General features: G+C 36.7%; 1 protein-coding gene across 2 annotated transcripts in view; it reads right to left on the reverse strand.

The window, feature by feature from the left end:
* The window catches only part of ZFR (zinc finger RNA binding protein), a 75,583-nt gene that overhangs the window by 28,595 nt on the left and 27,952 nt on the right, over nt 1-19,036 (reverse strand). For both annotated transcript variants that reach the window (XM_061189159.1, XM_061189160.1), the window contains exons 6-14: nt 17,421-17,668; nt 15,057-15,248; nt 14,248-14,539; nt 12,168-12,361; nt 10,345-10,464; nt 9,009-9,154; nt 4,839-5,001; nt 3,193-3,398; nt 2,289-2,439 (exon numbers count right to left, since the gene is read on the reverse strand). In XM_061189159.1, coding sequence (XP_061045142.1) covers nt 2,289-2,439; nt 3,193-3,398; nt 4,839-5,001; nt 9,009-9,154; nt 10,345-10,464; nt 12,168-12,361; nt 14,248-14,539; nt 15,057-15,248; nt 17,421-17,668 — 1,712 coding nt within the window. The remainder of the gene's footprint in view (nt 1-2,288; nt 2,440-3,192; nt 3,399-4,838; nt 5,002-9,008; nt 9,155-10,344; nt 10,465-12,167; nt 12,362-14,247; nt 14,540-15,056; nt 15,249-17,420; nt 17,669-19,036) is intronic.

The following is a 19,036-nucleotide window of genomic DNA, read 5'->3' on the forward strand; positions in this document are numbered from 1 at the left end:
AAAGCAGTTGCACTATGGCTCTTTCATTTTCTCACTGCCTTAACCATTTTATAAGGACTAGATCATATACTACTCCCCCCAAGAAGCCTTGCAATATGTACAAATATTATAAATCTCTTGCTCCTCTTTCCTTTTAGAATTTTGTTGAACTAATATTTACCATTACTTGTATCATATGAGTTATTTGTATGTGTGTATGTCTCTCTTAGATGATGAGTTCTTGGATAAAAGAAACACTGCCCAATTTATTACCGTACCTTCCTAATAGCATCTTGGGTAGTTAAGTACTTGCAGAATATGAATGAGACTAAAATAGATATCTGAAACCAACGGGAGCCATAATGCAAACATTCCCAGTGTACCTTGTCAGGGAGCAGAAAGTCCTGATCAACAGAAGAAAAACCAGGATTCACTGCAATTCAGTACACATGAAATAAGTCTCAGTATGTATGAACAAATGAAGACTCAATAGAAATTACGTGGAGTGTTTACAGCATAGTATCTAGGTTCAAATCCTAGCTCTGCTACTTTACTAATGATAAGAAGATGGGCAAATTATTTAACTCCCCTTTACCTGTTTTTATAAAATGGGGACAGTAATTTTATCTAACCTATAGGATTGTTGGAAGAATAAATGAATTAACTATGTAAACCACTTAAAACAGTGCCTGGTACATAGTAAGAATTATATAAACGTTAACTATGACAATGATGATGACGATAATAAATTCTATTTCTCTTGCTTATCCACTTGTACAATAAGTACATAGAATGATTTGGAAAGAGTATGCTGCTTTTAGTGTAACTGTTAATTATTTAGTTAGGATATAGTATTTTCTGCTTTGTAGTTTTTTTGGGCTGTGTTGGGTCTTCATTGCTGCACGTGGGCTTTCTCTAGTTGCGGCGAGTGGGGGCTATTCTTCCTTGTGGTGTGCGGGCTTCACACTGCTGTGGCTTCTCTTGCTGCAGAGCACGGGCTCCAGGCACGTGGGCTTCAGTAGTTGCAACATGTGGGCTCAGTAGTCGTGGCTCGCGGACTCTAGAGCGCAGGCTCAGTAGTTGTGGCGCACGGACTTAGTTGCTCTGCAGCATGTGGGATCTTCCCAGACCAGGGCTCGAACCCATGTCCCCTGTACTGGCAGGCGGATTCTTAACCACCACGCCACCAGGGAAGCGCCCCTGCTTTGTAGATTTACTAAACACCACAATTTAGGATCAAGATGTTTCTCGCAAATTATATAATTTTTTCAAAGTCCTCAAACCTCTTCTGAGTCTCCTCCCCTTCATTGCTCTAGCAGCCTCAACAGAGGGTAACAAGTAGACACACAATGACAATTCTCCTGGCTCCTAATACTTAAAAAGACTAATCCACAGTAAGAAACTTCACATCTGGAACAATGGTAACATAAAGCAAACAACAGTAAGTGCCACAGTCGTCAGAGCTCAAGTTTAATAGCATGCTTCACTATCCCTTTTGGTATCGGTTGCTCTGCTGTGGTCTGGTACTATTTATTCTGACATTACTGTGGAATACATATTACCAATGAAATGTCAATTCTTGGATTTCAAATACCTAAATAAGTTTTATACATTAAATCATTCAAGAAATCTTTATTTTAAAGCCCAGTCTGCGATTCTGACAAGATACTATATAAAAATTTTAAAAATTCAAACTTAAAAAAGTTTTGTTTTTGTAGGACCAAAAGGGGATATTCTATTAATTGTGCACTGCCACAATTTGCTGAAGAGAGACAGTGAGAGGTAATACCTACAATTATAACGTGTAGAAAACTGAAAGTAATCATAATAAAACTGGGGAAATTCAAATCAGAAAGAGTCTCTATTTTAGTTACTATACTTTATTAAAAACATGTATTCAACTAAATAGGCAAGAAGTTCATGAATTCTAAAAATTTAAGCTTGCTATACATACATGGGCTTTGTTTAAAAAACAAAACAAAACAAAAAAAACCCATTTTTTCCCTAAAGTCTTATCTCTTAATGATTCAACTCTTGGAAAAAAGAACAGGAAGAGGACATGTGCTGCAACTTTATATTTTAAAATAAATTAGCAAGATGGCATCATGCCAAAGAGGAGCACTATAAAACCTAAAAAGACAAAGAAGAAAACAGTTCTCCCAATTTGTACAATCAAGCAAAAAATTCAATTTGGAAAGTCAAGCCAAAACTTTAAAGGCTGGCTTAAGATTAAGCTGAAGCACAGTTAGTCCTGCCAAAAACTTTTGAACCAGACAAGGGGTAAAAATGAACATTTCCATAATACTTACAGCAAGCTGCTTGGGTAGGTTTTCTGCAATACGGCTTAATAATGTCTTTGAAGGTTTCTCTGAGCACAGCAAAACAAGGTTGACATTTCTATCTCCTCGGAGAAGTAATCCTTTTGCCAATACTCCCACTCGCAAAACTCCTTTTAAAGCTCTGCAGTGAAATCAAGTTATATTATCACATTTCCCTTCTCAACCAGAACCACGATAATCTCTCAACACACAATAGTAAATGAAGTAACTTTTACACCATTAAAATTCTCAATCAACTACAGTATAAAAACATTCAATATTTTTAGAAGTATCCTTCACTTAGATAAGAAATATGGATAAATTGATAAATCAAGAGCTAAGTTCTCACACGGACAACTGCAAAGCAAAGGTCATTATCACTTTTCTGTGCCTCACTTTACAAATTAGAATAAAAGTCATGTTCAATATATACAAAGGTATTTCCAAATGGTATGGGGAAAATGAAAAGTTATAGATCATAATGCAAACTTGATAAGAAAGATGTTGCTAAAGGTTGAGCTTATTCACACTTATGGGTCAATGTGTTACGGAAAAAGAAGCTGCTAAAACAAAGAGTAAACAGATGCAACAAATAAATAAAAACTGAATAGCAGCTAAATGCAATTGAAAACTATAAAGGCTGCTTTGAAAACAGACTTGAAATAGGTTTTATATAAATTTAAATAAAATGAGTAAAATTACAAGGTTGGAGACTGTATGAAATTGTTTTCATTTCAGCAAAAAACAGCTGAATACATTAAATATCTAACACAAGCATAACACATGTAGACGGACAACAGAGAATTTTCAGTCTTTGTAACTTTTATTTCAAGTATAAGAAGCCCACATAAGGGAAACCGAAAGTAAACAAAAGTAAAAAACTCTGAAAACACACCTGTCTTTACCTCCCTCTTTCTTATCATCTCCCTCTTTGCTCTTGCTCTTCTCATGTTCAGACAAGCTGTCTGAAACAAGTTTTAAAGCACGTTCAGTGATAGAAACAATTTTCTGAACTGCCTGTAATTCCTCTTCAGTTGGATAAATGGTTGCATGTTTTGTCATTACATAACGATCATCAGATGAGTCAGGACGACGTAAGGGCTGGAGAAGACAAAAAAGATAACTTCATTAAAAAAAGATGCTTCCTAAGCAAAAGTAAATTATTATTTTTCAACTATACATATGTTTGTCACAGCTTTTCAATAAGAAAGTCAATTATGCAAAATGTCCATTTAAAGCTATCTTCTCCCTTTTTTCCATTTCAGTAAAAACAAACATGTAAACTATGGAAAGTTACACTATCAAGAATGAGTATGTAACTACGTATGTACACATGCTTTGCCTCAAAACAAGTAAAATTATAATACACACCATCTAAGGTTATAAAAATACTTTCTACTCAACTTTAACAACCAGTGACTCTGAAATGTTTTGCTTTTAATAAAACAAGTTTCACGAATACTTATTCTATGGAAAGACAAATGAGAAAGAATAGTTTAAAGAGCAGGAATTTGTTGCTGTTTCCTTCTAAGTGCCCTCTAGAAAACAGAACAAAGAATAAAAACATCTTGTTTTCTGTAGTCTGAACTTACATGAAATATTCCTCATAACCCAGGTATGTCTTCTTTTATCTAGCTTCCACAGAACACAAACTCTCAAGATGCAGCTCTTGCCTACAGTTCTAATACATCCACTGTGTGCTCATCTTGGACCATTTACTTACCCCTTATCCTGCACTTAATTTAGAAGTAGTGGTAGGTTTTTTTTTCCATGATTTGAAAAAGGAAAAAAGACTCTAAACCACTGGTAATGGGAAGATAAGAATAATTCTGAAAGCAAAGCAACTGCTTTCAAAATTAGTTGTTCTTGACACTCTAAAGAACAAGGGCAAGAAAATCTCTTATGTGAAAGAAGAGTTGGCAAAAGAAGCTCTGCTCCCTTAGCTTATACTGAAAGTAAGAAAGATGCATGGAAATTCTACGAAGTCCTCATATATAAGGACACGAGTTGAGAACCTGTAATAAAAGGAGGGAAAATTCTAAATCAGATGAAAAACTTATATTGAGATTTGGATATTATTAAGTCTAAAAATTAGCTCCCCGGGACTTCCCTGGTGGTGCAGTGGTTAAGAATCCACCTGCCAATGCAGGGGACATGGGTTCGAGCCCTGGTCCGGGAAGAGCCGACATGCCACGGAGCAACTAAGCCCGTGCGCCACAACTACTGAGCCTGCGCTCTAGAGCCCACATGCTGCAACTACTGAAGGCTGCGCGCCTAGAGCCCACGCACCGCAACAAGAGAAGCCACGACAATGAGAAGCCCGTGCACCGCAACAAAGAGTAGTCCCTGCTCGACACAACTAGAGAAAGCCTGCGAGCAGCAACGAAGACCCAAAGCAGCCAAAAATAAATAAATAAATTTACATTGAAAAATAAATAAGTAAAAAATTAAAAAAAAAAAATTAGCTCCCCAAACTGTTATCTTTCAATGCTGAGCCAGTCTTACACTTTCACCCCCTATGTAAACAAAGTGGACACTCACTGCCGGCCCCTGTGGCTGAGGAGGCATGCCTGGTCGGACTCCCAGAAGGCCTAGTGGGCCTGGGGGACCATGAGGATAGCCTCCGTCAGGCATTCGGCGGCGATCATCCCAATGATGCTGTTCTTCCTCCATTCTTCTCCAGTACATGTCCTCTTCATAACGTCTGAAACATAGAGAATGATACTGTAAGTCTATAAAAAAAATACAACCCAAGAATTTATATCAATAATGATATAAAAAGCAATTTAAAAAATACCCCAAATCAGTCTAGCTTACATCTCTCTTTTCTCCTACTGTATCTGATTACCTTTATTTGCTTTAACTAGCAGTAAATGGAAGTGAATCCCAGTGAAAAGAGAAAATAAGTAAACAAAGATAAAAGCAAAACAAAATTTCACAGCCTGAAGACAGGGTTGAAAGAACAAGCACCAGAAACCTCAGAGTTCCTTCTAACCTCTCCCTCTTTACAGGAGACTGTAAACTTAAATGCCTACCTAATGTGGCCAGACCAACAATGTGTGTGAGTGAAAGACTCAAAGCATACATTCAGAAATTTTCTTCATGTCTCCAAAGAAATGTGCTCTCTCCTATTTTTTTCTAAGAGAGAACTTCTGAAGACTACCTTTAATTTCCTCAACTGATACAGGCAGAGAGACAAAGACACTTCTCTACAGTGAGGAAAAACAACTGAGATAAATGGCAACTCACATCGTGTTTCACTTTTGGGGACATGTTAAGGGTGACAGGAACTATGGTAAAGAAGAAAGCACATGCTCTGAGCCACAGCACAGCTATTAATTATTGCCATAAGGGAACACAGATGGTAATCCCAAGGTCATCAGGATTTTTGTGAAATCTCATGGTCTTTAAGTGTTGGTTCATGTTGATATCCAAAAAATACCATGTGTACCAAATAAAACACCCATGGACTGAACTTGTACTGTGGGCAGCTAGTGTGTAGCCTCTGCTTTAATAGTCAACATTTTCAGAATCTAATTTCTTTTTTACCATGTGACTCTCTCCTTCTCAGTTCTATCTTTGCTTTCAGCTTCAAACTAGGATACCAGCAACTCCCAAGGTAGTCCTGTCTTTATAGCAAATTTTTGTAACAATTAAGTTTTTACTAGACAAATCTGTTTAACACAAAACATAAGAAAGAAGTATGTTTCTCAAGTAGCACTGTAGAAACCACCAATTTCTTCAGTCGGGAATAAGCAGTGCTTTTTAGGTCATCCAACTAAGGACAGGAAGAACCATACTTCTATGTTATTTAGGTCTTGAGCTTGAAGGCTCTGGAAAACCATGTTCATTCCAGTACTGAATACTTTGTTATTACTGAAGATGTTTAAGTTAAATAAGGGCAGGGACCTTTATCCATTGTTTACCAATTCATACTTGGTGTCTAACACACTATGTGCTACTTCCTGGCAAACTGTAAGCGCTTAATAAATATTTGATATAACAATAAAAGAGGAAGTAATTGCATAATCTAGGTATAGAGAAAAATTTCCAGTGCATTACAAAGGCAGAAACTTCATAAAGAATAAGAAAAATAGATTTAGATACCTAAATAAAAATCGATACATACATAACAACAAAGATTATTTAAAGGTAACATGTTAATAACGGGTTAATAGCTATAATATAAGAAGTGTCTGTACAAATCAACAACAGGTAAGTTAAACAAATAAACAGGCAATTCACCACAGAAGAAATGTAAGTGGTTAAGCATGAAATAAAATTTAATTTGCCTGCAATACAATTAAAGTTGAAACAAAACTGGCTTTCATGTTTCACTCTCTCATTGGCAGAGATTTTAATAAGTTACAGAAGCAGTTCTCAAAGTGTGGTCCAGGGACCCTAGGTGGTTCCTGAGACACCTTCAGGGGGATCCATGACATCAAAATTACTTTCATAATAATAACAAGACATTTGCCTTCTCCATTCTCATTCTCTTATGAGTGTACAGTGGAGTTATCCAGAGGCAAAAGGTGTTATCACAACCTGTTGAGCAGAGAAGTAGATAGGAAAATCAGGCTACCTTATGCTAGACATTAAAGAGATTTGAAAAAATATAAAACAATGTCATTCTCATTATTCTGGGTGAGAAATATAGTTATTTTATAGTTAGCATATTATATTTATCCACCATATTATATTAATAAATATGGTTGATCTAATACTATAATTATCAATATTTAACTACATATTAACAAACAAAGTCATTTTAAAATTAATTCATAAATATTTAAACTTCTCAGTTTTCATTTCTAATACAGTAAATGTTGACAGCTATAACCCATATACACAAAAGCTCTTTGGAGTTTTGTAATTATTGAGTATAAAAGGTCCTGAGACCAAAAAGTTTGAGAACCAGTAAGTTAAACTATCTAGTACAGGCAAAAAGTATGCGTATCTGCCAGTCAAACATGTTCATTTCTGGGATTTTATTATTAGCAACTAATCATGATTTATGCAATAATATAGCCTCAAGGATGGTCAATGTATAATTATAATGGAGAAATACTGTAAAAAACCTAAATATCTAACAATATGTAATTGGTTATAAGGAAGATTTTACATCTGCACAAGAGAATACTATGTAGCCATGGAAAATAAGAAAAAATAATTCTAGCTTACTTTTTAAAAGAGTTGGTATGTAAATGAAAAACAGGTTATAAAATACACATACATTACACTTCTGTTTATATTTATCTTAATTATATTTTAAAACTTGTACACAAATCCTCATAGCAGCAGTATTCATGATAGCCCAAAAGTGGAGATGACACAAATGTCCATCAACTGATGAATAAACAAAATGTGATACATACATGTAATGGAATATTATTCACCTATAAAAAAGAAGTACTGATATATGCTATAACATGCATGAACCTTGAAAACATTATGCTAAGTGAAAGTAGCCAGACACAAAAGACAACATACTTTATGATTCCATTTATATGAAATCTCCAGAATAGGTGAATCTATTGAGACAAAGTTTATTAGTGGTTGCCTAGGGGTAGAGGGAGGAGTTGGCGGCGGGGGTGGGGCGGGAATAAGGATTGACTGCTAATGGGTTTGTGGTTTCTTTTGCAGCTCATGAAAATGTTCTAAAATTGACTGTGGTAATGACTGCACAACTCTGCGAATATAATAAAAACCAGTGAATTGTACCATTTAAAGATATGCCAATTGTATCAATAAAACTAAACATTTACATATCTCTTGAACACGTTTCTCATTTCTCCTTCCCTGTAGCCTCTAAAGTTTTTATAATAGACGTTTCCTGAGAAACAAAAACAAAACAAAAAAACCCCAAAACCCACACATTATTAATGGCTGGAAGCTACTAAATCTGATATTCCAGATATTTTTATCATGTAACCAAATGTTCTATTTTGCTTGTTTTAAATTGAGGCATTTATTTATAGTATTAAACTATTTCTTTGTGTATTTAAATATATACAAGATACCATTTCCAACATAATTCCTAATACCAAGGACACAGTCAAATATTAGAATAGCCAATAACTTAGTTTTAATGCATGTCTCTCCTAGACCTAAGATCTTCCAGAGAAGTGAAAACTAAAAGTATATTAAATAGAGACTTCCCTGGCGGTCCAGTGGTAAAGAAACCGCCTTACAATGCAGGGTACGCAGGTTCGATCCCTGGTCAGGGAACTAAGATCCCACATGCCGCGGGGCAACTAAGCCTGCACACCACAACTACTGAGCTCACACGCCTCAACTACTGAGCTCGCGCGCCTCAACTAGAGAGCCTGTGTGCCGCAAACTACAGAGCCCACATGCTCTGGAACCCGCACGCCACAACTACAGAGACCGTGTGCCCTGGAGCCTGTGTGTCACAACCAGAGAAGAGAAAACCCACACACCACAACTAGAGAGAAGCCCGTGCGCCACAATGAAGATCCCACGCGCCAAAACGAAGATCCCGCATGCCTCAACGAAGATCCCGTGTGCCACAACTAAGACCTGACGAAGCCAAAAATAAATAAAGTAAATAAATAAAATAATAAATAAATCTAAAAAAAAGTATATTAAATAAATCTGGATTGCTCTGAATGGATGTCACATACTCAGAATAGCTAAGTTTTTTAGAAAGGCTAAACCACTTATTGTGCTATTAAAAGTTAAAGATACTACCTCATTTCCATTCTCCAGCGTTCCTCTTCTTCTCTTCTTCGCCAATACTCCTCTTTCTGCATTTGCTTCCTCATTTTCTCTTCTTGAATCTTTCTTGCTCGAATACTGGGTTTTACTTCTACTTGCAGATCTGGATTTACTTTTTTCTGTTAATATAGACAAGATATTTGAAAAACCAGCAACCCCTCCAACAATCTACACGTATCTTTAAATCATAAAATCCCACATATTCTTTCATCATAGGGGCTTTTGTTTGCAAATTTCCTATTATAAGAGTAAATGCGGGCTTCCCTGGTGGCGCAGTGGTTGAGAATCTGCCTGCTAATGCAGGGGACACGGGTTCGAGCCCTGGTCTGGGAAGATCCCACATGCCGCGGAGCAACTGGGCCCGTGAGCCACAACTACTGAGCCTGCGCGTCTGAAGCCTGTGCTCTGCAACAAGAGAGGCCACGACAGTGAGAGGCCCGCGCACCGCGATGAAGAGCAGCCCCCGCTTCCCGCAACTAGAGAAAGCCCTTACAGAAACGAAGACCCAACACAGCCAAAAATAAATAAATAAATAAATTAAAAAAAAAAAAAGAGTAAACGCAGTAAAATAAGTTGAATCAGAGGAAAAATTCAGAATACATTCATAAACATTCTTTTTTCCTTCCCACCCCCAAAATTCTTAGTTGTTCAAGTTTAAAGTTATACATTTAGTACGTAAAACGTACATAACTTAGTGTTAACCAATAAAAGAAATCCTTAGAAGACTGATGGATATTAATTTTCCTTTGTTTGTAAGTAAATGATTCTAGATACCTGAGTGTGGGGTTAAAAAGTTTCTTTTCATATAAATGTATTGTCCTTTAACAGATTATTTTTAACTTTCACTTCTGTGTTTAGAAAACACGAATCTAGCGCATTAGTCCAACCTAATTAAAAACTTTAAATACATTATTTAGATTTAACTTATCACTTGAAGTGTTTTCAATGAAGAATTCCTCATCTCATAATTCATTTTAGTGGGAATTCTGCCAAGATAAAGGAAAAGAATGGAGACCTGACACTTCTTTCAAACACTTCCTGTGATGCAGTTATCTTTACATGATTACTTGATCCAAATAATGTTATAGCTTTATTTTGCCACTACAAGTAATGAAATATGATATCGTTTTTTTCCTAAGTATAACAAACTAGTCAATAAAAACTAAACATCTGACTCTATGTGAGACATTACATGCCAATTCTGGAGTGGGAGTTCATGGACTTAGTGAGTTATATTTAGAGGCCTTGTTTTTGCATCTAGAATGTTCCACGCCATATAAAAAGAGAAAATAGCTGAAATTTTACTCACTTTATATTGAAGTCTGTGTCTTCGCCCTTTTAAGTGCATCTCCTTAGCATTGGGATCATTAAAGCTGCACTCGCACAATTTGCAATGGAATCGAATTACTTTTCCTTCATCATTTCGTACCTTGATGTGGAAAAAAAAATTCAAGAATCACAACAGGAATGTTACAGTTGAAGATTTCAATTATAAATCCTCATGGGTTGTAAATAACTTTTAGAATTTGAAGTGAGAAAAAAACGGGGCAATGTCTATACTTTTTAAAAAGGATAATCTACAGAAATGAACTAAAGGTAGAATTTTTAACTGTAGCATGCAAGACGTGTTAGCATGTATTTCGCTCTTGTAATTAACTTTTATTTTAATACTTTTGTCTATATGTAAGCATTTAGATTTAAATGAAGTTAGATACCTTAAATTCTATAATAAATATTTACTCAATACTTGCTACTGGCCAGGTACTGTTCTTGGAAATGGAGATAAAAATGATGAAAGGCATTATTCACATTTATTTCTATAAAGCCCAAGACTTCATACATGTAACTTTATGGAAAACCAGTATCAATTTTTTTCTAACTGCACAACCAGTTAGGAAGACAAGTAGGCTAAAATGTTATTAAAAAGTCTACAGTGAATTCTAAGTTCAAATGGTGCAAGTTTTAAAAATTGGTTCTGAACTCAATTCTCTGAAGTTTAAGATTACTTTACCCAACATCACTGGCAATTAAGCTGTTCTGGCTGTATTTTTTTTTTTTTTTTTTTAGACAACCAAGTCTTACTCTTTTAAGAGCTGTAACTTTAATTAATTAATTAATTTTTAAAGAAGTTTATTAACCTTTAAATGTCCTTTTTTTTTTTGGCCACGCTATGCACGGCACTGTGGAATCTTAGTTCCCCAACCAGGGATCAAACCCATGCCCCCTGCAGTGGAAGCATGGAGCCTTAATCACTGGAATGCCACGGAATTCCCAAGAGCTATAACTTTAAATTAAAATTGTATGTGAACTACTTTCAAACTGCATAGCCCAGTTTTCCACCCCGTAAACAAAGAACTCAATATGTAATTTTTCTTGATGCGGAAAAGGATGAAGGAACAAATAAATATTTGCTAAAAATATACTGTAGGCTAGGCACTGTGCTAGGTACTTTATTTCATCTAAGCTTCATAACTTTGCTGGGAGATAACCAAATTTTATAGATGTAGACACTGAAGCTCAGAGAACTTGTTCTCTATAATTGTTCTACAATACAGCGAAAGTAAAGAGTAGGGCTACACCACTGTATGTTAGTCTTTCTGCTAACAGCAAATATTTATCAAGCCCCTCTGACGTTCCCTCATCCTCCATTTATTGAGTTACTTTGTCTGTAAAACAGGAACAGTTTTCTCATCAGCTTGAGAAATCAAATAAAAAGTATCTGTTAAATCAGCAACCCTAATTTTACACATGAAACTGACTGTTCGGAAGGAAATATTTGCTGTCTTTGTCATTTCTGCTGCTCACAATTTTTATTACTTTTTATGTTCAGAAGAACAGTAGAAGGGTTATATTAAAAGAATGCCTGCCAAATAGATGGAAAGTTACTTCACACCACAGTGATGGCTGTCAGCAGGGAAAGAGAGAAGTTAACAAAAAAATTGTGATGTCACTTAGGCAAGCTTAAAAAAAAAAAAACCTTCAACGAAGATGCCTTTGATATTCCTTTTTAAGTAATCTAAACCTAAAATATAATTGAATATAATTTAATTTTACACGTAAAGCATGCTTGTAACAATGACACACGTCTTCCCTTTATCTGATCTCACAGCACTAGTATTCTCAAATCAATACCTCCTCCACATAATCATGGCCCACCGGCTGCACATCACTCTGCAAAGCAGCAAGGGACGCAGGTGTGACTGGTTCTGACACTGTGTCTGGCTTTACTTCCGGGATCTGTACAGCAGTGACAGGAGTGCTTTTAACACATTCGGTTCCTTTTAAGTCTTCTGTTTTATTTCCCGTTGATTGCAGCTTATTACCACCTAGAAGAGCATAAAAGAATTATAGTGATTTAAATTTTCTTTTTGTATAATGTATGACCTGATACAACAAGAACTTCAGATAAAGTTCTGATCTTTTCTACCAATTGTCAAACTCCTGCCTGACACAGAGCAGGTCAGAAGTTTGAAGAGCCATGTAAACCACTTGGCTTTTTTATCCTATTAATTAAATACATGTCTGAATTTTCTTTCCCCTTCTCTACGTCCCAATATCCAATGGTGCTCTCTGTCCCCACCATGGCTCTTATGGGATCAAGTACCTAAAAGTAAATAGCAAGTACCTGAAATGGTAGAGTCTAAGCCTAAATCATGCTTACATCCCTTTGCCATGGAACGGGGCACTGTCCTAAGTTCTAGTAATATAATAAGAATAAGACAGTGTGGCTGTCTTTGAGGTGCCGACAGTTTAAGGGAATATAAAAGTCATTAGAGTACCATGTGGCAAGTGCTGTTGTAAGTATTAACAGAGTATTGTGGGAATGTAAAGGAAAGGAGCCACAACCCTTTAAACTGACCCAGTTAAGAATGGCTTTACCAAGGGTGTGACACTTGAGCTGGGCTTTGAAAGAAGAGCAATGAGTATGAACTGTCAGGCAGAAAAAAAGAGAATGATGTCTAAACAGAAAGAGTAGCATGTACAAGAAAAGCACAAAAACATGGAGTTAAAAAGACTATGGTAAATTCAAAGAAGACTCAGTAATTCAATATGAATTACTACCGAGATAGAGGTGATGATATGAGACAGGGGTCAAACTGGGAAGAGCCTTGGATGACATAATTAAGGAATACAGAGTTTTTCCCTACATGCAAGGGGAAAGCCACGGAAAATTTTTAAATAACAGACTAACACAATTTGATACTTATATGACTTTGACAAAAGTGTTGGAGAAACTGGATGCAGTAAGAGACAACACTCTGAGGAAGACACTTTGAAGGCCTAAAAACAAGGCAGTGGCTGTGAAGAGGAAACGACACTTTTTGGAGAAATACTGTAGTGACAGAAAGAAAAGGACTAGATAAACTGGAGGAGGCAATAAATAAGAAATCATGTCAGTGAAGTTCTCCATGAGAAAAAGCAGCAGTTTTATGAGATTATTTCACGGTACTCTTGTGACGAGATAAAAAGTTAGAATGAGACACTAGTAGGCATCAACAGAACCATACAGATCGTGACCAGGAAATACCTAAAATATGGCTCTAGAACTCAGGTGGGGGTTTTGAATTGGCCCAACTGATTTTAAACTCACTGCATACACAGTAGAATAGATGAGACCACTCATGAATACTAGGTAAGTGAGATGAGGGCCAAAATCAGAATCTTAGGAACACTACCAGTTAATGAACATGAAGGCAGGAGAACCAATAAAGATACCCGAGGAAGAGGTGAGTGGACATGGAATAGAGAGACAGAAGCATATCTTAAGCTTTAAGGTATAGCAGTCAACTGTGTCAAATGTTAGAGAGGTCAACAGCATGAAACAGAAAACTGGCCACTCAATCAATCAGGCAAGTAGGTCTTTGGTGACTCCTGAAAGCAGTTTCAGAAAAGCGTAGAGTCGAAACACTGTAAGAGACTGAGGACTGGACAGTAAGTAGAGAAAATAAGAATTAGGTTAGCAGCCTGAGAAATTGGAAAATATATACATATTTTTTTTTAAGATTATGAAAGACACAGGTATACCTGTTGGCTGAAGAAAAGGGAGGGAACTGAAAAAATTTCAAGAAAAAAATACAGATATGTGATTGAATAAGGTCCCAGGAAAGGAGGAGAAGACTGATAGAACAGCAAAAGTAGAAGGGTTAGTCCTGGAATGGAGGAGAAACATCACTTTGAGTTAGAAGGAACACAGAGAATCTTCAGTACTTGCCAACAAAGTTTATTTTGGGTGTAGATGTTTTCTTGGCAGCCATATTTGCAGGCACTGCTGATACTTTAGTGTTGGCTGTGCTATTAAGAGACGAGTTTCCTGTAGTTGTAAGACCTTTCACTGAAGAAGTTGCAATTGATGAAGTATTCACAGTACAATTGCTTGCTGCAATGCTTGAAGGAGAGGCAGTTGGTTTTGAAGCAGACACGGCTGTTGAAGAAGTAGCTTGGCTAACAACGTTTGGTTCTGTTGAAGGAATGGGTTTGCCAAGTTTTGTGTGTAATTTAACCACCTACAAAATAAAAGCATATTTATTTGTCAGGAAACTCAGAGAATGTAAATTTTTTTAAAAAACTATGTCTAAAAGACACTATAAAATGAAAATCTTAACTATATTTTTCTTTGTTGTATTTTTTGTTATACATTTTTAGATAAAAACTTATTACTTTCAAAATAATCTCCGTGAAGCAGATATGGATACATATTCCATCTACCACCAGGTAAGGAAAAGACTTGGCCACATGCTTACCAACCTAGTTGTAAGCATGACAAAAGGCGGAAAACAATAACATGACTCAATTTCCAGTTGGTGGAAAAAAACGATCTAGTTCAATTTAAAGAAGAAAGGTCTCCAGTCTTTCTTTCCTTAAGCAAAGAGTATTTGATGTCACCTTTATATACATGTAAGCAGGGTGTATAATGCACTCAAAGTTTTCAAATTTTGAAGCCACCTTTACTTTAAACCCCCCACTGAAAAAGGAAAAGAAAACAGAGTAAGACATAAGGGTGTGTGGGAAAAAAACACCTACTTTCTGATGCTTAGCACCACGAATGTGGGCAGCATATGCATCTGCTCCTGTACAAGACACATCGCAGAGCTCACAACGTAGCTGATTTTGAGTCCCACGAGTAGAGTTGTTGCTGCTGCTGGTATTCTGTGAAGCTTTCAATGCGGCTTCTTTTTTTTTATGTTTCTGCCCTTCTAAATGTTCTTTGTAAGTCTGTTTCAAACAAAAGGAATAAATTTTGCTTCACTAATTTTCTATCTACATCATTTGAAATTATTCAATTCTCAAATCTCTAATACTCATTAAAAAATCAGCACTACACATTTTTAAACACAACTGAACAAGAGCATGTGGTTTCCCTACATACATGATATATCTGTGGTTCTCTGTACCTTGTTTTCCAAGAATACATTTACCTAATAACACTTTATTTCTTTTTCAAACACAGAATGCATTTTCACATAGAATCTGGGTTAGAATCCATGCCACCCTGAACAAAAGCACATTTAAAATATTTAACAGCCAAAATTTTATCTCTTTAGAAGGAAAAATAGTATTATTGTAATACTAGCCATCAAAATAGTGAAATTATATATTAAAAATTGTCTTCAGGGCTTCCCTGGTGGCGCAGTGGTTAAGAATCCACCTGCCAATGCAGGGGACATGGGTTTGAGCCCTGGTCCAGGAAGATCCCACATGCTGCAGAGCAACTAAGCCCGTGCACCACAACTAATGAGCCTGCGCTCTAGAGCCCACGAGCCACAACTGCTGAAGCCCGTGCGCCTAGAGCCTGTGCTCTGCAACGACAAGCTACCGCAATGAGAAGCCCACGCACTGCAACCAAGAGTAGCCCCCGCTCGCCGCAACTAGAGAAAGCCCACGCGCAGCAACAAAGACCCAATGCAGCCAAAAAAACAAAACAAAACAAAACAAAAAACCATTAAAAAAAAATTGTCTTCAATGCAGATGACTGAAGAAGGTAGCTTTATTAAAATGAGAGGAGGTCAATAAGGACTGCTGGGTAGTTTGTTTTTTTCTTGAGTGGGGCCAGATAGTTACTCTTTCCTGTATTATTTAAAAAATTGTTTTAATACAGACATATGATTAGCGTAAAATTATATATACAGCATAGAATCTCAGAGCTTGATGAGACTTTGGAGATTAACTAAAACAACAATTTTCTAAATTTTAAACAAGAGAATCCTTCCTCAAAATGAAATCTTGTGCACAAGTAAGGAAAGTTACTGTTTTTGAAACAAAAGAGGAAGGCGTAAGACCTAGCCATCTGATTCTCCTCTATCTGCGGCAGTCTAAAGTGGCTCCGTGAAGCAGTTTGAACCTCAATTATTTAGGACAAGTCCTTATTATAGAAGTGAGGAAACAAAAGCCCAAAGAAGTTAAGGTCTCCAACTTGCCCAGGGCCACAAGTTAGTTGCAGAGACAGGACTGGAACCATGGCCCCTTGTATCTGAACCAACTTATTCTCCCTCCTTATGTCTGCATTAGACTCTTAACTCACCCTAACTCACCACCTCGATGGTATTTTTCTCTAAGGTTCATTAACCCCTTATGGCACTGCCTCTGACTTGTAGAAGTACCCTTGGCCTGTTCTTGTGTAACCATCCAGCTCCCCCAAATCAATGGTCAGCCTTATATATATACTCATTCTAAATGCTGCAATTAACCTATCACCCTAGAGCCATGTTCTATCCTTTTATATGGTACCACATATTCAACAAGTCTCTTATGGTTTGCATTTGCCACTCATAGCATCATTCCCTTTAAAACAGTCACTACTGAGTAAGATATACTCCTCAAATCCTAAAACCAACATTCTTGTTCCCGTTCAGGTTTAATCTTGGGTTGCTGCAAACATTCCCCATCTGTCTCCTCTCCCCCAACCAAGTAATCACAATGAACCTGTTTCCTATCATACTGAAAATAGGAAAAAAGATTTTATGTTACTAGCCACATATATTAAAATATTCCCTAATTTGGTGTAACTCAGCGAATGCTGGTAACTGAAAATACCCTACAAATTCTGTTTTGAAAAGTAGACAGAACTAATCTAGTAAATTAAAAAGAAGGTACACAGGTTGGGCAAGGGTGGGAGTGGATGTAACTGGAAGAAACTACTAAAGAGTCAAAATCTGGTCTTTTCAAATACTATGCCTTTTGTCTGCCAAACTGCTTATCAAATTTTTATATGAAAACTAGATACTCTTAAATAAAGTATTAACAAAGTTGGGAAGGGAGCTGGACTCACTAGATTTTACAAACAGACTCTTCCCTAAATCACTTATTTTAAGTTTAGCAGCAGGAAAGAAACAAAACACAGAAAACCCAACCACTGAAGACTCATGGTAAAGCATACAACATAAGTACCTGTGGTCCAGCACAGCTGATCTTACAAACATCACAGTAGTGAATCTGGGGTGGTTTGGGAGGCTGTTTTGGTTTCAGTTGTTTATTTTGGAATGGTGCTTTTTTAGTGAAGGTGGTCCCTGTCCAAGCAGCTGTTGCAGCAGCTGCCGCTGCCGCCGCCGCCGCCTGCTTCTGCTGCTGCTGCTGCTGTTGGTAGTAGGAGGACGCAGCTGAATACACGGCTGCTTCGTAACCTGAATAAGATGTACCTTACAGAGAAAATCAAACAAAGGTTATGTTATGTAATTATAAAAGGCCAAGATAAATGCTATGAATTTAAATCCAATAAATGCTGCTAAAGGTAGGTTTACATGTGCATATTTGCAAATGAAGTATATCTCACAAAACCTGGGGAAAAAAAATCTCACTTATCTTCCTTTTAATGTAAGTCAACCAACATAGTATTTATGCAATATGTGCCAGGTGTTACGGAGATATGAAGTAAGAATAAGATTTGGTCACTGCTTTCAAGAAGGCTTATAGTTCCGTTGGAGGGAAGTGACAGGCTTGATAAACTTATGTGGTTATGGAACCTGTTATTAGTATTTCCCCAAGCAGAATTCCTCTGAATAATTTGGCAAGTGCTGGATTTGAGGAAGAGCCTGAACTAGGATACTAGAAAGGAAAAAAAAAGAAAGTCATGAAAGTAAGATTTTACATGCTTGGTGGCTTAGAGGATAAAATATGTGAAAGAAGAGGAAAACACACAAAGATGACACCAAGATTCTGAATCCCAGTGATTGACTGATGGGTTGTGCAACCAATAAAAGCAAGGAGCTGATAGAAGCTGGTCTGGAGAGGCAAAGCTTAGCAGAAGTCCATAATATGGAGTTGGAGTTCAGATGAACATCAAAGACAACAAATAAAAGATTCTGAAATAAAGAACCAAATACACTGGTTCCCATCTTCCAAAAGGTGAAAAAGCACTGAATTTTCTGGTTAAATGTATGGATTCTATCCATTTCCATTGTTCAAAGTCTCTGATGAATAACACATTAGACTAGTTATTGATATAATATATACATGCTGTTTATGTTATGATTTATAGATGTAAAAATCTATAAAAGCTTTACATGTGACAAAGTTGATGATTTTATTTATAACCCTATCTCAAAACTGGAAAACCTACTGCTTCCTAAACTAAGATCTCTGGAAATTTGTTGGACTCCCTAATTATCATCCTTTCCCCTAAAGTGGAAATGAGTGGGCCAAGAGTTAAGGCTCAAGAGAGAGATTCCTAGTTGCCATGATGGCACAGGAGAACTACTTAAGGAAAACTGAACTTTTTGGTATCTCAAATGCAGGCTGCTATACTGAGGAGTAAAGACTTATGACACATTGACTCCAACATATCTTACACACACAGGGGAGAAAATAAGAATTGGAAAGGTGAAGGTTAAGATGCATGGGAAATCAGAATCATAGGAATCTGAAACTGGACAGATCGAGAGAGAGAGAGAGAGAGAGAGAGAGAGAGAGAGAGAGAGAGAGAGGGAGGAAGTAGTTGGGCAACTTTTATGAAAAGCCTTTGTAGACTTTTATGTCAGGTTATTAAATTATATAAATGCTTATGAAGA

This window comes from Eubalaena glacialis, chromosome 4, assembly GCF_028564815.1.
Source record: "Eubalaena glacialis isolate mEubGla1 chromosome 4, mEubGla1.1.hap2.+ XY, whole genome shotgun sequence".
In the NCBI taxonomy this organism is placed as follows: Eukaryota; Metazoa; Chordata; class Mammalia; order Artiodactyla; family Balaenidae; genus Eubalaena; species Eubalaena glacialis.